Source organism: Pollachius pollachius (assembly GCF_949987615.1).
Source record: "Pollachius pollachius genome assembly, chromosome: 1".
In the NCBI taxonomy this organism is placed as follows: Eukaryota; Metazoa; Chordata; class Actinopteri; order Gadiformes; family Gadidae; genus Pollachius; species Pollachius pollachius.
In genome coordinates this window covers 992,950-1,009,803 of record NC_136934.1, presented here as the reverse complement: position 1 = coordinate 1,009,803, position 16,854 = coordinate 992,950, and the positions used below count along the sequence as shown (strand labels likewise).

The window sequence follows — 16,854 nt, the reverse complement described above, 5'->3', positions numbered from 1 at the left end:
CTAGGTGGGTTGTGCTAAAGCAGTCCATAACTCTGGGTACTTAAAGCCCTGGGCTGCTGAGGCCATGCACACCTCCCCAGCCCTGTGCAGAGTACAGAAACTATGAGCGTAAAGGTGAAGGCATGCTTGGCCTGTCAGAGGAATGGCCGTAAAACATGTAGAAGGTGGGAAACTGTCTTAATTCTTATCATTTCTCCACGGTGCTTGAATACAGAGCTCCTGTCCCCTGCTCTAACCTGATGGGCGGCTGTGTTCCAGAACCAGGCTGGGGGAGCCCTGTCTGAAGAGCCCGCCCTCGGAGTGCGTGGAGATGCTGAGGAGGGCCAGGGCGGCCTTCCGGTCGGGCTGCACGGCCCCCGAAGGCTTCAGGCTGGCCCAGCTGCAGGCCCTTGTCACCCTGCTGGACGAGCACGAGTGTGACTTTGTGGACGCTCTGGGGAAGGACCTCCGTAAGGTAACAGTTCTCCTCACAGTCCTCTCGTAATCGGAGAGTTTAAAGTGCTTTGCTCATGTCGTGTTTGAATGGAAGATGAAGTGAAACCAAACGATTGCAGTAAGCATGACGTGCTCAAGCTTGCCCGTGGTCATCCTGTGTTGTTTGGTGACTCAGCCCCGCTTTGAGACCGTGGTGTCGGAGCTGATCCTGGTGAAGAACGAGGCTCTGCACGCGATGGCCAACCTGAAGAAGTGGCTGCAGCCTCGACAGGTGGAGAGGACTCTGGTGAGATCCATGGCCCTGCTCTGTGTTTCATAGTTCTCACAGCACCCCATGAAGCGTGCAACCTTTAGGGCAGAACATTCTACAGCCCACAACAAAGCAACGCATTGTGCGGCGCCGGCCAAAACCAGATTATGCTCCCAGCCGCCGGTTCCTCCTGCTGAGATTAAAGTGTTCCCATGTTGTTTGTGTTGCTCTGCCTGCATGCTGATGAATTCTCGCTGTGTGTGTGTGTGTGTGTGTGTGGGGGGGGGGGGGCAGGCCACCACCCTGGACCAGAGGCTGGTGGTCAGCGAGCCCCTGGGCGTGGTCCTCATCGTGGGGGCGGGGTGCAGCCCGGTGGAGCAGGCTCTGGGGCCGCTGGTGGGGGCAATCGCAGCAGGTGAGACCCCTCAAGACCCAGTTGTTCAGAGTTCACCTAGACTCTGCCTAGCCTCCCCCCTTACCCCCCCACACCTAACGCACTTATCGGATGTTGTGCGTCCTGGCACTTACAAATAGTACTTAGCATTGTGTAGCGTCTTACCCTAGCTATCTTTCTTTAGACAAGGGTACTTCTTCTTGTATGTCGCTTTGGATAAAAGCGTCCTAATCCACGCGTCCATCCTCCCAAAGGCCCTAAATGTGAATGTAAATGTTTAACCAATCACACGAATGGTTCTTCTGCTGTGCGATCAGGGAACTGTGCCCTGGTGGTGCCCTACGAGCACACCTCCCATACGGGCGAGCTGCTCTGCCGCCTGGTCCGCTCGTACCTGGATACCGTGAGTATTGATGCCTTCTGCCCTCCCAGACGCAGACGCCGGAGCTGGGCTCGTCTCAGAACCCCTCTGGGGTCGGGTGTCATCTGTTTCCATTTGCTCTGGACATGTTGTGGGGGTTCTAATGGGGAGAACCTCACTGCATCCACTGTCCTCCCTGAACCCGTTCACAGGAGTGCTACCACGTGCTGTTCGCTGGGGTGAATAACTTGGCCGAGGTGGTGGAGCTCCGATTTGATCACGTCTTCTTTATAGGTACAAATATTCTCGGTTTTCTTTGTTGTTTCATTCTTATCTGAATTATTTGAAAAGGAAAGGTGAATCTGTAAATGTCCTGTACTTTATGCTGCCTAAAATCCCTGTAACCCCCGTGACATGACCCCCGTGACATGACCCCATGACATGACCCCCGTGACATGACCCCCGTGACATGACCCCCGTGACATGACCCCGTGACATGACCCCCGTGACATGACCCCGTGACATGACCCCGTGACATGACCCCCGTGACCTCCATGATGCATTCCCTGTTTGTTTTGATTGTGCATCTTCGGATTGGCTGCTGCGTCAGAGTAACCGTCCGTCCGTCCGTCTGTAGGGGGCCGTGAGGACGGGCGCCGCGTGGCCCAGGCGGCCGCCAGCACCCTGACCCCCGTCACCCTGGTCCTGGGGGGGGGGAACCCGTGCTACGTGGACCGGCAGTGTGACCTGGGCGTCGCCGCACGCCGCATCGCCTGGGCCCGCTTCCACAACGCCGGCCAGAGCCTGGTCGCCCCCGACTACGTGCTCTGCCACACGGCCGTCAGGGAGGGGCTCCTGCGGGCGCTGAAGTGCTGCGTGTCGCAGTTCTACGGGCCGACCCCCCAGGACTCGCCCAGCTACGGGCGCATGGCGGACCCCCAGAGCTTCAGCCAGACCCGGGACCTCCTGTGGAGGTCTGGGAAGGTGGTGGTGGGGGGGCAGGTGGTCGAGGCGGAGAGGTACATCGGTGAGTCTTCTGTGTTCATCACTTTACGATCAGATGTCTTTATTGATCTCAGGGGGGGGAGCAGTACAGGATGCATACACATCACTGTCACCAATTTCAGATAAGAATAAAACAACACGTAGTGTCCAGCTATTCAACAAGACTCGCAGGAATGAACATGGGCGGCATGTGGTTCAGGGGGTAGAGCGGGTTGGCTGGTAACCGGAAGGTTGCTAGTTCGATCCCCGGCTCCTCCTAGCTGAGTGTCGAGGTGTCCCTGAGCGAGACGCCTCACCTGACTGCTCCTGACGAGCCGGCTGTCGCCTTGCGTGGTTGACACCGCCGTCAGTGTGTGAATGTGTGCATCATGGGTGAATGTTGAAGGTGGTCAGTAAATGCAGTATGCAGTATGAATGCAATCCGTTTGCCGTTTACATCAGATGAGTGTAAACATCAGCAGTGAATGCTACACTGTTCCCTGTTGCTATCGTCGCTGCTGTTTGTTTCCCCTGCAGCTCCGACCATCCTGACGGACGTGGTGGAGTCGGATGCCATCATGCAGCAGGGCGTCAGCGGCCCGGTGCTTCCCGTCCTCAGCGTGGCGGGCGTGGACGAGGCCGTGGCCTTCATCGGGCGGCGGGAGAAGCCTCTGTGCGTGTACGTCTACTCCAGCGACGACAAGGTGAGCGGCGGCGTCACGCCGAGGAACACGCCCACCTCGATACCTCGATATCTTGATCCCATATATACGGAATATGGAGTCGCGATGACTGTTTCGGGTCTTAACTGTATATAACAACTTAGCGATAAAATCAGGGTGTCTTGTACTGCTGGTAACGCCAGAAGAGGTCCAGTCTTGGCTTAACAAAGTTCAAACTATCAATCATGAGCACATTCCCAGGGAGTGAGTTCCAATCAGCTACAATCTAATCTTCTGATCGTCTAATGACTACCTTCTGCCTGTGGCCCCTGGTCTCTGTGGCCCCTGGCCCCTGTGTAATGTCTAATCTTCTGCCTGTGGCCCCTGGTCCCTGTGGCCCCTGGTCCCTGTGGCCCCTGGTCCCTGTGGCCCCTGGTCTCTGTGGCCCCTGGCCCCTGTGTAATGTCTAATCTTCTGCCTGTGGCCCCTGGTCCCTGTGGCCCCTCGTCCCTGTGTGCTGGCTCTTCTGTCCATACCATTCATGACCTTGTACCCTGGTGTCACCGCGGCGCCTCCTGTGCCTCAGTGATGGTAGTTTGGGGTTGACTCCCACATGACTCAGAGCCTCAGTGCGTCTCTCTGTTCATCTCCCTGACCACCAGGTGATCGCCCGGCTCATGGCCGAGACGTCGAGCGGCACGTTCTGCGCCAACGACAGCGCGGTGCAGAGCATGACGGTGGGGCTGCCCTGCGGCGGCGTTGGTGAGTGCCCCCGCGCGGCTCATTAACACCCGCTGATGAATGGGGGGGGGGCGCAACAGCAATACATCAACCTCTCCCCATGTCCTCCCCACCCCCCAGGAGCGAGCGGGATGGGCTCCTACCGCGGGCGCAGCAGCTTCGACGCCTTCTCCCACCGGAAGTCCTGCCTGCTGCGGGGCACGCGCTTCGAGTGCGTCACCTACCTGCGCTACCCCCCCTACGAGGAGCGCAACCTGTCCCTGATGGCCTGGGCCAGCGCCCTGTCCCAGAGGGGCCAGGGCTGGTGCCAGCTCATGTGATAAGCACAGGAGGCTAGCCGGGCGGCTAGTCACAGGAGGCTAGCTGGTTGGCTAGTCACAGGAGGCTAGCCAACCAGCTAGTCACAGGAGGCTAGCTGGGATGCAAGGCACAGGAGGCTATCTGGGAGGCTAGTCACAGGAGGCTAGCTGGTTGGCTAGTCACAGGAGGCTAGCTGGTTGGCTAGTCACAGGAGGCTAGCCAACCAGCTAGTCACAGGAGGCTAGCTGGGATGCAAGGCACAGGAGGCTAGCCGGGCGGCTAGTCACAGGAGGCTAGCTGGTAGGCTCGTCACAGGAGGCTAGCCAACCAGCTAGTCACAGGAGGCTAGCCGGGCGGCTAGTCACAGGAGGCTAGCTGGTTGGCTAGTCACAGGAGGCTAGCTGGTAGGCTAGTCACAGGAGGCTAGCCAACCAGCTAGTCACATGAGGCTAGCTGGAATGCTAGGCACAGGAGGCTAGCTGGTAGGCTAGTCACAGGAGGCTAGCTGGTTGGCTAGTCACAGGAGGCTATCTGGGAGGCTATTCACAGGAGGCTAGCTGGTTGGCTAGTCACAGGAGGCTAGGTGGTTGGCTAGTCACAGGAGGCTAGCTGGTTGGCTAGGTGGTGCAGTGCTGGCTCCTCACCACGACCTGACATTCACAGAGCAGGGCCAGGAAGACTCTGGCTGGCTAAACCCTTTCAGACAGGAACGGGTGGGAATGTGCAATGTGGCACAACCATGGTTTAATGTGGCTTAACTCAAATCACGTTTAGTCTTGAAGATCCAAATGTTTTTCCACTCTAACATTTTTCCGTGATCCCCTGGACTCATGGCCTTTAAGGCAATCAGAAGAAAAACATACAGGCATTTTGAATACTCTGTGGTTTTATTCTGTTAATATAATCGTAAAACAAAACGTCAGCATCTTTCATTGTTTGTCTCATTCCATGTCCGTGGTTCCTGCGCACCTCAGAGCAGGGTTCTGTTATGTGGGTCGCTGGTAGATGGTCTCCTTGCTGCCTTCCTTCATGGCTGCGTACCGGGCCACAGTGAACAGGTAGTCGCTCAGCCTGAGGGGAGGGTGGACATGTGTTCAGATGAGCTTATTATTATTATATTAAAGATATCTGTTGATGTCCATGAACCTTTGAAAAGTACCTGTTCAAATATTTGGCAACGTTTGGGTCCACTTCGCCCGAGCGAACGATGGGAGAAACCCTAAGACAAGAGCAAGGGAAGGATTAAACATTAAATACAGAGTTTTACAAGAGGATCGTCAAATAGAAAGGAGGCCAAACTGACCAATAGAAATGCGGCCAGACTGACCTGCGTTCTGCCCGGCGACAGATCGTCCGGGCAACGTGGAGCGCAGCGCTGCTCATCCCGCCAGACTGGTTTAAATAAATAACATTTTACTGGTTCAATCAAATAACATGTTACAGGTTCAATCAAATCAATAACGTGTTACTGGTTCAATCAAATCAATAACATGTTACTGCTTCTTTCAAATAACATGTTACTGGTTCAATCAAATCAATAACGTGTTACTGGTTCGATCAAATCAATAACATGTTACTGCTTCTTTCAAATAACGTTTTACTGGTTCAATCAAATCAATAACGTGTTACTGCTTCAATCAAATCAATAACATGTTACTGCTTCTTTCAAATAACGTGTTACTGGTTCAATCAAATCAATAATGTGCTACTGGTTCAATCAAATCAATAACGTGTTACTGGTTCAATCAAATCAATAACGTGTTACTGGTTCGATCAAATAATGTGCTACTGGTTCAATCAAATCAATAACGTGTTACTGCTTCAATCAAATCAATAATGTGTTACTGGTTCAATCAAATCAATAACGTGTTACTGCTTCAATCAAATCAATAACGTGTTACTGGTTCAATCAAATCAATAACGTGTTACTGAATCAATCAAATCAATAACGTGTTACTAGTTCGTGAGGAGACCTAGTTAGTGAGGAGACTTACAGGCAGTATGAAGTTAGTTAGTGAGGAGACTTACAGGAAGTATGAAGTTAGTTAGTGAGGAGACTTACAGGAAGTATGAAGTTAGTTAGTGAGGAGACTTACAGGCAGGATGAAGTTAGTTAGTGAGGAGACTTACAGGAAGTATGAAGTTAGTTAGTGAGGAGACTTACAGGCAGGATGAAGTTAGTTAGCGGTGGAAGTTCCTCTGTGAATTCATCAATCCAGGTTTCCAGTTCTGCTATTGGCTCAGGGCTGAACGCAGTTTTCTCTAAGAGAAAAGAACTGCAGTTATATTTGAGGCTAAACAATAAAGACAAGTTAAAGTTCATAAATAAATGACTTATCCCAGATGGGACTTTGGGGTTGAATTACTTCTGTGACTCTCTCTTGCGGAGGACACTGGCGTGGCAACATTTGAACCCAAATCTTGTAGGACGCACTGGATCTGGAGAAAGAGCAGTCATAGTCAACCCCGGACGGTGACATCATCAGAACACGCTGGCTTTAGCAGAGATCCTGACGGTACCTTGTCCAGCTGATGGGTGAAGGAGTGGCCTTTGTCCAGACAAAACTCCCGGGCCAAGCTGTGATGTGGAATAACCGCGGTCTCGTTACAGAACTGAGGCACTGGACGACGACGTCAGGAATAAGTGGAATTATTAGGTTCCATATTATTTACCCTAAGGCAGAAGACAGCTCATCTGTGGTCCCCAGTGCCTCGAACACCTGGTCCTCTTTGGGCCTCCTCTCGCCCGTGAAGGTGCTGGAGAAACCTTCAGAGCAGAGAACATGTCAGATGGATCTTAAAGGAGGAGACCGGCTGTGTTGTCATAGAAACAGAGCAGCTTGCCTTTGTCTCCAGTCTTGGTGTAGATCTTTGGGACTCTACTGTCTCCATCAGTGGAGTAAGGGCTGGGAATGAAGAATAGAATCAGGGGTTACACAACACATTGCCTGCTTAGGGATTAGTGTTTCGACCATTGCTGTGTAAAGAGAGACAGAGTGTTAATGCCTAAAAGCCAAGATGTTATATGACTGACCCCCATGCCAACCTACCAGCGTTAGGTTACAAAACAATAAGCTTGTTACATCCCCGTTTAAACTCTGACAGCTTCGATATACACAGCTTTAAAACAGATATACCTCCTGCATACGCCAAACAACGTTTCTGTGGACGGCCGATGTAAACATGTGCCTCTCCTTATCAACAAACGCACATTTAACACCTTGAGAACGAATGAAGCCATTGTAAATAAACTTCGCCTTTTATTTTTTGTCTTTCCGGACTCTCCGTACAAATGTACGGAGAGTCCGAATGGACAAAAAAAGGCGAAGGAAGGTTTCACATCGCACGACCAATGGCGCGAGTGTCGCCGTATGCGTCAATGGAGAATCCTCGTTGTTGATTGGATAGCAGCATAAACATGTGACGAGTAAACGTCCCCTTATTGGCTGCTCGAACCCTAAACCATACGAGCCCCCCCCCGTGTTTTGTTGTATCTCAACACTGAACACTGAGTTCACGTTTCATTCAATTTTAATCTAAAAGTGCAGCCGTTAATACCGGTCTTATTCTGTTTCGTTCTTAAAGGAAGTAACGTTCAATAGAGGTGAACTCGAGCTGAGTGTACGAGGCGTCTCCCCGGGTGTCACATCACATTAGTGGTTGTCCCTACACACTCACACACAAACACATACACACACATGCTGTGAACCTCAATAGGTAAAGAAACACAAATGCATGTCCGACACTGCATCATCTCCGCGCCAGGGAAGGCCATCCTGCACGGAGAGCATGCGGTCGTGCACGGAAAGGTGGGTGTGATTATATATGATATATAAAGTGCCTCGAAGTAGACCTGACAGTATGTTGTTTTGCTTTCTGACAGTTGTACATAAGGCTAGTCTGATTAGAGCTCCTCATCATACTATACTAACTGTCATCTTTAGATTGTTTGTATTCAATTCCAAATCAAAATGTTCTCATTGTAACTGTGGAACCAGAATCAATACCTCATCATTGAGAATGCTCTGGGACTCATGTCGAAGTGTCTATCATGGGGATTATTGCAACAGGGCTTGATAAGGACGTTGCCGGATCAATATTATGCATTATCCATATAAGCCCTGAACAAAAGTATGATGTTTAGATTTTGATGTTTTTTGATTTTGTGTCATGAAATGCATGAATTCCAACAGGTGGCTCTTGCTGTCAGCCTCAACCTCAGGACTTATCTAGAATTGAAGGCGACCTCTACCGGTAAAGTCTCTATAGACCTTCCCAACATCGACACGTTCATCTCCTGGGACCTGTCTGACCTCCAGCTGCTGGTGTCTCAGTCCTCCGGTAAGAGCGACTGAGGCGTCTCCAAGTCTCTCGTCAGCCTAGTATTCTGGGCCTGGCCCGTGTTGCCAGACCTGCCATGGAAACCTTTTGTGTGCTTTCAGCCAAACCAGATGAGGCCCAACGGTTGGACCCGGAGCTCCTCAGACGACTGCAAGAGTTTGTGGGCGTCACCAATGGAAACCTGGACACGCGCAGCATGGCCACGCTGGCCTTCCTCTACATCTACCTCTCCTTGTTTGGATCAGGGTAAGAGGAGCACCTGGTCTAGGCCTTCTTACCCTGGCGGCCATGTTGTTTAGCCGGGTGGGGGAAACCTTCAAACCGAGCATCTCTGGGGAAACCACGACAACTTTACGAAATTCATTCTAAACACTATCTGGACGGGATAACCTAGAGATTATTAGTTGAGTTGTCATAGTTTCCCAGAAGGTTCTAGAAGATTAACCCACCAATATATTTTGAATCCAAGCATTTCTGCACAAATGCTTGGATGACTATATATATCGATTTGGTTGAATAACCTAGTGTAGTTAACTGGTCTAGTCCATGACATGGACCCCTACTTTATTAGAACAATGACAATCATGTTTCTGTTGAGCACCAGTAAACTGGTTGATCTGCTGCGTGGCTTCCTGATCACCCCTTCTGCTGAACATGAGGATGTGAGGGAGGAAGTAAGGGAGGATGTGAGGGAGGAAGTAAGGGAGGATGTGAGAGAGACGGTAAGGGAGGATGTGAGGGAGGATGTGGGGGAGGATGTGAGAGACGGTGAGGGAGGATGTGAGAGAGACGGTAAGGGAGGATGGGAGGGAGGAAGTGAGGGAGGATGTGAGAGAGGATGTGAGAGAGACGGTAAGGGAGGATGTGAGGGAGGAAGTGAGGGAGGATGTGAGAGACGGTGAGGGAGGATGTGAGAGAGACGGTAAGGGAGGATGTGAGGGAGGAAGTGAGGGAGGATGTGAGAGAGACGGTAAGGGAGGACGTGAGGGAGACGGTGCATCAGGTGGAACCTCCCTCCTCCACAGCAGACGGGGCCCCGGAGGGCCGTGGGGGGGTAACCAGGGCGACACAGCGCTGGCGGGCCCCGCGCGGCTGATGGCTCCTGACAGCGCCGCCTAATGAGAGCCAGCCATTGGACGGCGCCGCAGACTCTAACAAGTGTGGATGCGTCTGTCTCCCGGGAGGAAGAGCGTACAATTAGTTCAGAGTAACCTCCTGTCCGCCCCCACGCCGCCTGACGGCAGCAGACAGCTCAGCTCCTGTTGCACACACACGCGCACGCACGCACGCACGTTCGCACGGATAAACACAAACAACAAACACACACACAAACACACACAAGTGGCTGTTGCTATTTGCCCGTTCAGGGGGAAGGGAGCACAAAGTGATTGTTTATTACAGTCACTAATAATTAATAGCTTTTAAAGTGTGTGTGTGTGTGTGTGTGTGTGTGTGTGTGTGTGTGTGTGTGTGTGTGTGTGTGTGTGTGTGTGTGTGTGTGTGTGTGTGTGTGTGTGTGTGTGTGTGTCCGGGGGTGGTTCTCTGCAGGGAGCTGCCCAGCCTGTCGGTGTGTGTGTGGTCGGAGCTGCCCACCGGAGCCGGTCTGGGCTCCAGCGCTGCCTACTCGGTGTGTCTGGCGGCTGCCCTGCTCACGGCCAGCGGAGCCATCCCCGCCCCCCTCAGGGACCCCTCCACCCCTGCCAGGTAGGGCAGGACTCTCCGTCCATTATGGACGGAGAGAGCGTCGTTGTGCATGTCAGGATTAAGAAGTTAATGTGCTTTCAAAAGGGAACTTGAAGACGCTGGAACAACAATAACCAGGGTGAATCATCCCTGATTCACCCTAATGGGCATATTGGTTTCTCTGGAAGTCACAATTAAATCAATACACATTAAGGTAGAATACCCGCATTATCGTCAGATCCCTGTTCTAAACCTAACGCCTTTCAGAAGAATAGTGTGGTTGTATCTCCGGTCAAACATCCTTTAAACTTATTTTTTTGCAGATCAGTGTTCGTTCCTGGACGTCAATGCTAGTTGCTGGAGATCATTATTCGATCCTAGAGATCAGTGTTTTTTCCTGGAGGTCCGTTTTCGTTCCTAACTTCCTAGAGATCAGTGCTCCTTCAGATCAGTATTCGTTCCTGGAACCAAGATGGCTGCTTGGTGAATGAGGCCCATGTTCTCTCTGAAGCAACCTCCCCCCTTTCCTAGGTGGTGTCAGGAAGACATGGAGCTGATCAACAGTTGGGCCTTTCAGGGGGAGAGGATCATCCACGGGAATCCGTCGGGCGTGGACAACGCCGTGGGTACCTGGGGTAAGGAACTGCTCTCAGGACAGATGTTCTCGTACCTCCAGACTTCATGCTCACTGTGTGATCTGAACCATGCTTCTCTCCCCTCCCTGAAGGCGGCATGTTGAGGTTCCTGTCTGGGAAGATCATCCCCCTGAGCAGGTAGCTGGCGCTATATTCATCCTCCTACAAAGAGCTGCTTGAATTCATAGGACACGATAGCAGCAATTAAAAAAACATTATTTTCCTAAAGCTTTTATGTCTGATGAGCCTTTTTATCATTATCAATATCCCTGTCTGCGTGAACCGCTGAACAATAATAATTACAGGACTATGAATAATTTATGAATGCCAGTGTTTTTAGTCATCTTTTGAATGCCTTATCTTTTAAACGTTTCATAAACAGTAACTACAACAGGCACAGCCATAAAGGCCCAAGTCAGTGTGATTCTGAGCTGGTCTCTCTTTGTGTTTGGTCTCTGTGTGTGTTTGGACTCTGTGTTTGGTCTCTCTGAGCTGGTCTCTCTCTGTGTTTGGTCTCTGTGTGTGTTTGGACTCTGTGTTTGGTCTCTCTGAGCTGGTCTCTCTCTGTGTTTGGTCTCTGTGTGTGTTTGGACTCTGTGTTTGGTCTCTCTGAGCTGGTCTCTCTCTGAGCTGGTCTCTCTGTGTTTGGTCTCTCTCTGTTTGGTCTCTCTGAGCTGGTCTCTCTGTGTTTGGTCTCTCAGTGTATTTGGTCTCTCTCTGAGCTGGTCTCTCTGTGTTTGTTCTCCCTCTGAGCTGGTCTCTCTCTGAGCTGGTCTCTCTCTGTGTTTGTTCTCCCTCTGAGCTGGTCTCTCTCTGTGTTTGTTCTCCCTCTGAGCTGGTCTCTCTCTGAGCTGGTCTCTCTATGTGTTTGGTCTCTCTGTGTTTGGCCTCTCTCTGTGTGTTTGGACTCTGTGTTTGGTCTCTGAGCTGGTCTCTCTCTGAGCTGGTCTCTCTGTGTATGGTCTCCCTCTGAGCTGGTTTCTGAGCTAGTCTCTCTCTGAGCTGGTCTCTCTCTGAGCTGGTCTCTCTCTGTGTCTGATATCTCCCTGTTTCTCTGTAGGGTTCCCCTATTGAGGATCCTCCTCACCAACACCAAGGTTCCCCGCAGCACCAAGCTGCTGGTGGCCGGGGTGAAGGACAAACTGAACAAGGTACTGAGCAGCTGCTGCCTGCTGACTCTGGGAGCCGCCGGTAGACTCTCTGGGGCCGGGGCTGAGTGCCTCCATAAAACACGGAGATTAAACTCTTTGCGGCAGCCCCGGGTGGGGTTGCCATGGCGACGGCAGCGGCAGCAGGTGTCTGTGCCCCCAGAGCGGGCGTACTGTGCTCCTCGTAATGACCGGGGTGTGAGACCTGTGGTTTATAGACACCCTGCTAACAGCCCTCAGTGCTGCCCTCCGCCTAGAAGAGCACATGTATGCTGTAACTACACACTTAGTGTACGCGCTTACTGTATGTCAGCATCGTGTAGTGTCTTATCCTAGCTGTCGCTGTTGTCTCGGGGAATGGGTTAACCTAGTGATGGTTAGTGCTTGGCACTTGGTTCTATGAACCTCCTTACTGTACCGACAGAGATAAATTGTTTCCCTTTCTCCTGACAAATATACTGAATGTAAGGCGCTTTGGATTGAACTGTCTGCTGAATGCCTTGAATGTAAATGTGAGTGAGTCCCAGTGAACTCCGAGCGATTAGCATCGTGTTGAAGGCGGGGAGGAGGACGGTGAATTTAAACTCTCTACACGCGGGTTAAAAGGTGTTTGTTGGTTTTACTTTTAGTTTCCCTCCATCATAAACCCGGTGCTGGACTCGGTGGATGCCATCTCCTGCACATGTGAAAAGACTCTGGCGGAGATGACCAGCGAGCCAATCACAGGGGAGCATTACAATGTCCTGGAGGTACGGAGACACACGCGTGAGGACCTGAACATAGAGCCAGCAGCCCCACCAGAGATGATCTCAACCCCCCCTAACCCTAACCCCCATCTGCTCAGAACACTTCCTCCAGACGAGGCGAGATGCACTTCTGTTTATGGACTTCACTTTATTGATCAGAAACAATGATATTTAACTAATTCAACTCTTTGGATACCGTCAATTTGTACGAATCCATGGCTCCCCGTCTCCCCCTGGTGGAGAAGCACTGCCTCACATGACTCTCCCCCTGCCTCCCATCTGACCGCCCCCTCCCCCGTCTCCCCCGTCTCCCCCCTCTCCCCCCTCTCCCCCGTCTCCCCCCTCTCCTTCTCCCCCATCTACCCCATTTCCCCCCCACCATCTCCCTCTCCCCCCCTCTCCCCCATCTCCCCCCATCTCCCCCCTCTCCCCCCTCTCCCCCTCTCCCTCTCCCCCCTCTCCCCCTCTCCCTCTCCCCCCTCTCCCCCCATCTCCCCCCTCTCCTCCATCTCCCCCCACCATCTCCCCCGTCTCCCCCATCTCCCCCGTCTCCCCCCTCCCCCTCTCCCCCATTTCCCCCCCACCATCTCCCTCTCCCCCCCACCGTCTCCCCCCTCTCCCCCCTCTCCCCCTTCTCCCCGTCTCCCCCCTCTCCCCCCATCTCCCTCTCCCCCCCTCTCCCCCCTCTCTCCCATCTCCCCCCTCCCCCATCTCCCCCCTCCCCCTCTCCCCCCTCTCCCACATCTCCCCCCACCATCTCCCCCCTCCCCCTCTCCCCCGTCTCCCCCCTCTCCATCTCCCCCATTTCCCCCCACCATCTCCCTCTCCCCCCATCTCCCCCCTCCCCCTCTCCCCCGTCTCCCCCCTCTCCCTCTCCCCCATCTCCCCCATTTCCCCCCCACCATCTCCCTCTCCCCCCATCTCCCCCCTCTCCCCCTCTCCCCCCCTCTCCCCCATCTCCCCCCCACCATCTCCCCCGTCTCCCCCCTCTCCCTCTCCCCCATCTCCCCCATTTCCCCCCCACCATCTCCCTCCCCCCCCATCTCCCCCCTCTCCCCCCCACCGTCTCCCCCCTCTCCCCCCCACCATCTCTCCCCCCCCCCCCCCCCCCCCCAGGAGCTGATCGACATCAACCAGAGCCAGCTGACGGTGCTGGGCGTGGGGCACCCCTCCCTGGACACCCTGTGTCGGGTCACCCTGACCCACGGGCTGCACAGCAAGCTGACGGGGGCCGGAGGGGGGGGCTGTGGCATCACGCTGCTGAGACCCGGTGGGTGGGGAGGGCGTGACGTCATGATGTAGTGATGCCGTGACGTCATGATGGCGTGACGTCATGATGTAGTGATGTCATGATGTAGTGATGTCATGATGTAGTGATGTCATGACGTCGTGATGTCATGATATTGTGACGTCATGATGTAGTGATGTCATGATGTAGTGATGTCAAGACGTCGTGATGCATTGATATCATGTTGTCATGATGTAGTGATGTCATGATGTAGTGATGTCATGACGTTGTGATGTCATGATGGCGTGACATCATGATGTCATGATGTTGTAATGTCATGATATAGTGATGTCATGATGTAGAGATGTCATGATGTCATGATATCGTGACGTCATGATGTTGTAATGTCGTGATGTAGTGATGTCATGGTGTCGTGATGTCATGACGTCGTGATGTCATGATATTGTGACGTCATGATGTAGTGATGTCATGATGTAGTGATGTCATGACGTCGTGATGCATTGATATCATGTTGTCATGATGTAGTGATGTCATGATGTAGTGATGTCATGATGGCGTGACATCATGATGTCATGATGTTATAATGTCATGATGTTGTAATGTCATGATATAGTGATGTCATGATGTAGAGATGTCATGATGTCATGATATCGTGACGTCATGATGTTGTAATGTCATGATGTTGTAATGTCATGATATAGTGATGTCATGATGTAGAGATGTCATGATATCGTGACGTCATGATGTAGTGATGTCATGGTGTCGTGATGTCATGACGTCGTGATGTCATAATGTCGTGACGTCATGATGTTATGTATTCACTCATTTATCAGACTAGAGGACTCCCCAGAGAGGCTGACGGTAACAGTTGATTAACACACAAAACCCAAGCCAGGGATGTTGCTGTTGGATATATGTTTATTATATGTTGGATCTTTATCGCGTGCATTGTGAGCCCTTAAACAAACGTGTCAACGATGAATAGTAACATCACTGACCCTCAGCAAAAAAGAAACATGTTTAACAAAAAGATCAAGACATTGAAAGAAACTAGTGACAAGTGGTTTCAAAATGTCTGCCTCTTGTTTGTGAAGCCCCCCCCCCCCCCCCCCCCCGATGGGGACCTATGAGTGGCCGGTAGGAACGTGTGAGCCAGCGTATCCTGGGGGGGGGGGGGGGGGGAAACATCAGTCTGTGAGGAGGAGACTGATTCACTGAGGAACAGACAGTCTGTTCCTCCACACACAGCACTTACACTGCACCACAGTGACCTGATGTCTGCTTTCTTAGCCAATGTTAAAGTCTCTTTAGTGAGTAAAAAGATATTACAGGATCTTTAGTCACTAAAATAGTGTTTTGGCCCGAGTTGTTTCGACGTGAGGATGTCCTCTAAAGTGCAAAGCACAGAGTTTTTTTTGGCCATTGTGTTCTGAAAACTACTACTTGCATCAGCAACCTTGAACTTTCAGTGGGATTTATGGTTAGCATTAGCGCTGCTCGATAGCCTGCCACGCGTGCGGGCGTGTGTGCACCCCCCCCCCCCCCCCCCCCCCCCCTGTATTCCTCCACTGCTCCCCTGTTGCCCTCTCATGACCCAGCGGGCAACAAGCAGACTTTAGTCGTCATGTTTTCATCGCCGCAGCCCGGCCGTTACTAGTGTCTGAGGGATTAGTGGATTAAAAGCTGTTCCCCCGACGGCTGATCATAGCGGTTCTGTTCTGCAGCTCCTATTAGAGTCTCGTACGTGTGTGTGTGTGTGTGTGTGTGTGTGTGTGTGTGGCTGCGTTGCTCCACAGAGTTCTTTGCCGTTATGTGAAGATTTATCGATGAATAAATAAGTGATGAATCATAGAGTGAGCTGTCGTGGGCCCCGGGGTCCGCCTGGTGGGCCGTTGTGTGACTGACGGTGTTGTCCTCTTGTGTTGCCGTAGAGACGGACGCGGCGGTGGTGCAGGACACGGTCCGGGGCCTCCGGGCCTGCGGCTACGACTGCTGGGAGACCAGCATCGGGGGGCCAGGGGTCCAGCAGCACGGGGCCCCCTCCATCAGGGAGGACATCCTGGAGCGCCTCGTGCCTCGCTGACCCCCCCGCCCGGTCACCAACCTCTGAGGGGAGGGGGGGGCCGGGTGGGGTCGCTGCCCGCTCTGTGAACAGAACAGATTAATTTTAATAATATATCAGAAGTGAAATAGTCTCGTGTTTCTCATCTCATATTGCTGTTGGGGAAACTCTAGAGTCCCGCTTTTAAGGAGTTGCCTCAAAACGAATTAGGTTTTCTAATGAACTAACTAAGGCCTCTATGTAATCCTAATAAATTGTCTTCTAATTGCTTATGTTGTTTGGCGTTTGTTGCCTCAGGCCTGTGTTCCTGTGTGATAGACATGTATTTAGTGTGACAGTCGGCGTGTGGGTGTGTTATGCGGTGTGGCCACCAGGTGTCAGCAGAACCGCACGCAGCTTCCGTCTGCTCGAACGGAGAAGTGAATTGTTAGAATAATTGAAGGGAAACGGACATTCTCAACAAATAGTTCTTGACACGTTTGTCTCTTCAATCTGAATGATTTAATTTGCGGGGACAATAAGGGGGCGAAATGATTTGTGTCACGATTTCCTTTCAGCAATAAAATGACTCGAGACGCTTTCTCGTCGTGTTTCCCCGAATATAGTCCTCGGATATTCTCCAAATCGACAAAGGAACTATTTAGCTTATGCACAATGTAATACATGTGTGTCCTGGACGCATGAACAACTCTGCAAGTCTTGCAATGCTTTATGATGATTATATTTACAGATTGAGTTTACGTTTCTAGTCATGGTAGCCTTATATAGACCTACTTTCCGAATTTATTTTGGAAGTTATAAGTGACAGGTTCAGGTTATGGCCACACTGAGCATCCATCCAAAATTTGAAGTGTGTGTGTGTG

The 16,854-nt window shown here is 52.0% G+C and overlaps 3 protein-coding genes across 3 annotated transcripts; 2 read left to right on the top strand and 1 right to left on the bottom strand.

Annotated features, from left to right (window-relative positions):
• Positions 1-102: 102 nt before the first annotated feature.
• Positions 103-4,147, top strand: aldh3b4 (aldehyde dehydrogenase 3 family, member B4; the record flags this gene model as incomplete). The annotated part of the gene is made up of 10 exons (XM_079750143.1): positions 103-164; positions 259-454; positions 611-721; positions 980-1,100; positions 1,397-1,482; positions 1,653-1,734; positions 2,078-2,467; positions 2,962-3,128; positions 3,749-3,848; positions 3,948-4,147. 10 exons carry the CDS (start codon positions 103-105, stop codon positions 4,145-4,147), a joined length of 1,515 nt encoding a protein of 504 aa, XP_079606269.1.
• A 908-nt stretch (positions 4,148-5,055) lies between these two features.
• On the bottom strand, positions 5,056-7,385 carry mmab (metabolism of cobalamin associated B). The gene is made up of 9 exons (XM_079753548.1): positions 7,265-7,385; positions 6,972-7,033; positions 6,801-6,894; positions 6,648-6,705; positions 6,494-6,566; positions 6,292-6,389; positions 5,455-5,519; positions 5,287-5,346; positions 5,056-5,198 (listed from the first exon to the last, which is right to left on the bottom strand). Exons 1-9 carry the CDS (start codon positions 7,366-7,368, stop codon positions 5,114-5,116), a joined length of 699 nt encoding a protein of 232 aa, XP_079609674.1. The 5' UTR covers positions 7,369-7,385; the 3' UTR covers positions 5,056-5,113.
• A 272-nt stretch (positions 7,386-7,657) lies between these two features.
• mvk (mevalonate kinase) lies at positions 7,658-16,181 on the top strand. Its single transcript, XM_079733668.1, has 10 exons — positions 7,658-7,936; positions 8,321-8,468; positions 8,570-8,714; positions 10,017-10,172; positions 10,683-10,786; positions 10,879-10,924; positions 11,847-11,937; positions 12,564-12,683; positions 13,797-13,950; positions 15,861-16,181. Exons 1-10 carry the CDS (start codon positions 7,859-7,861, stop codon positions 16,010-16,012), a joined length of 1,194 nt encoding a protein of 397 aa, XP_079589794.1. The 5' UTR covers positions 7,658-7,858; the 3' UTR covers positions 16,013-16,181.
• Positions 16,182-16,854: the final 673 nt, after the last annotated feature.

Bases quoted from the DNA above. Each gene is read 5' to 3' on its own strand.
- mmab (XM_079753548.1), bottom strand. From the start codon at position 7,368: ATGGCTTCATTCGTTCTCAAGGTGTTAAATGTGCGTTTGTTGATAAGG. The intron at 6,895-6,971 runs GCAAGCTGCTCT...TCTGCTCTGAAG, and splicing joins CACCAAGACTGGAGACAAAG to GTTTCTCCAGCACCTTCACG. The intron at 5,199-5,286 runs GTACTTTTCAAA...CCCTCCCCTCAG, and splicing joins GTTGCCAAATATTTGAACAG to GCTGAGCGACTACCTGTTCA.
- mvk (XM_079733668.1), top strand. From the start codon at position 7,859: ATGCATGTCCGACACTGCATCATCTCCGCGCCAGGGAAGGCCATCCTG. The intron at 10,173-10,682 runs GTAGGGCAGGAC...CCCCTTTCCTAG, and splicing joins GACCCCTCCACCCCTGCCAG to GTGGTGTCAGGAAGACATGG. The intron at 11,938-12,563 runs GTACTGAGCAGC...TTTTACTTTTAG, and splicing joins TGAAGGACAAACTGAACAAG to TTTCCCTCCATCATAAACCC.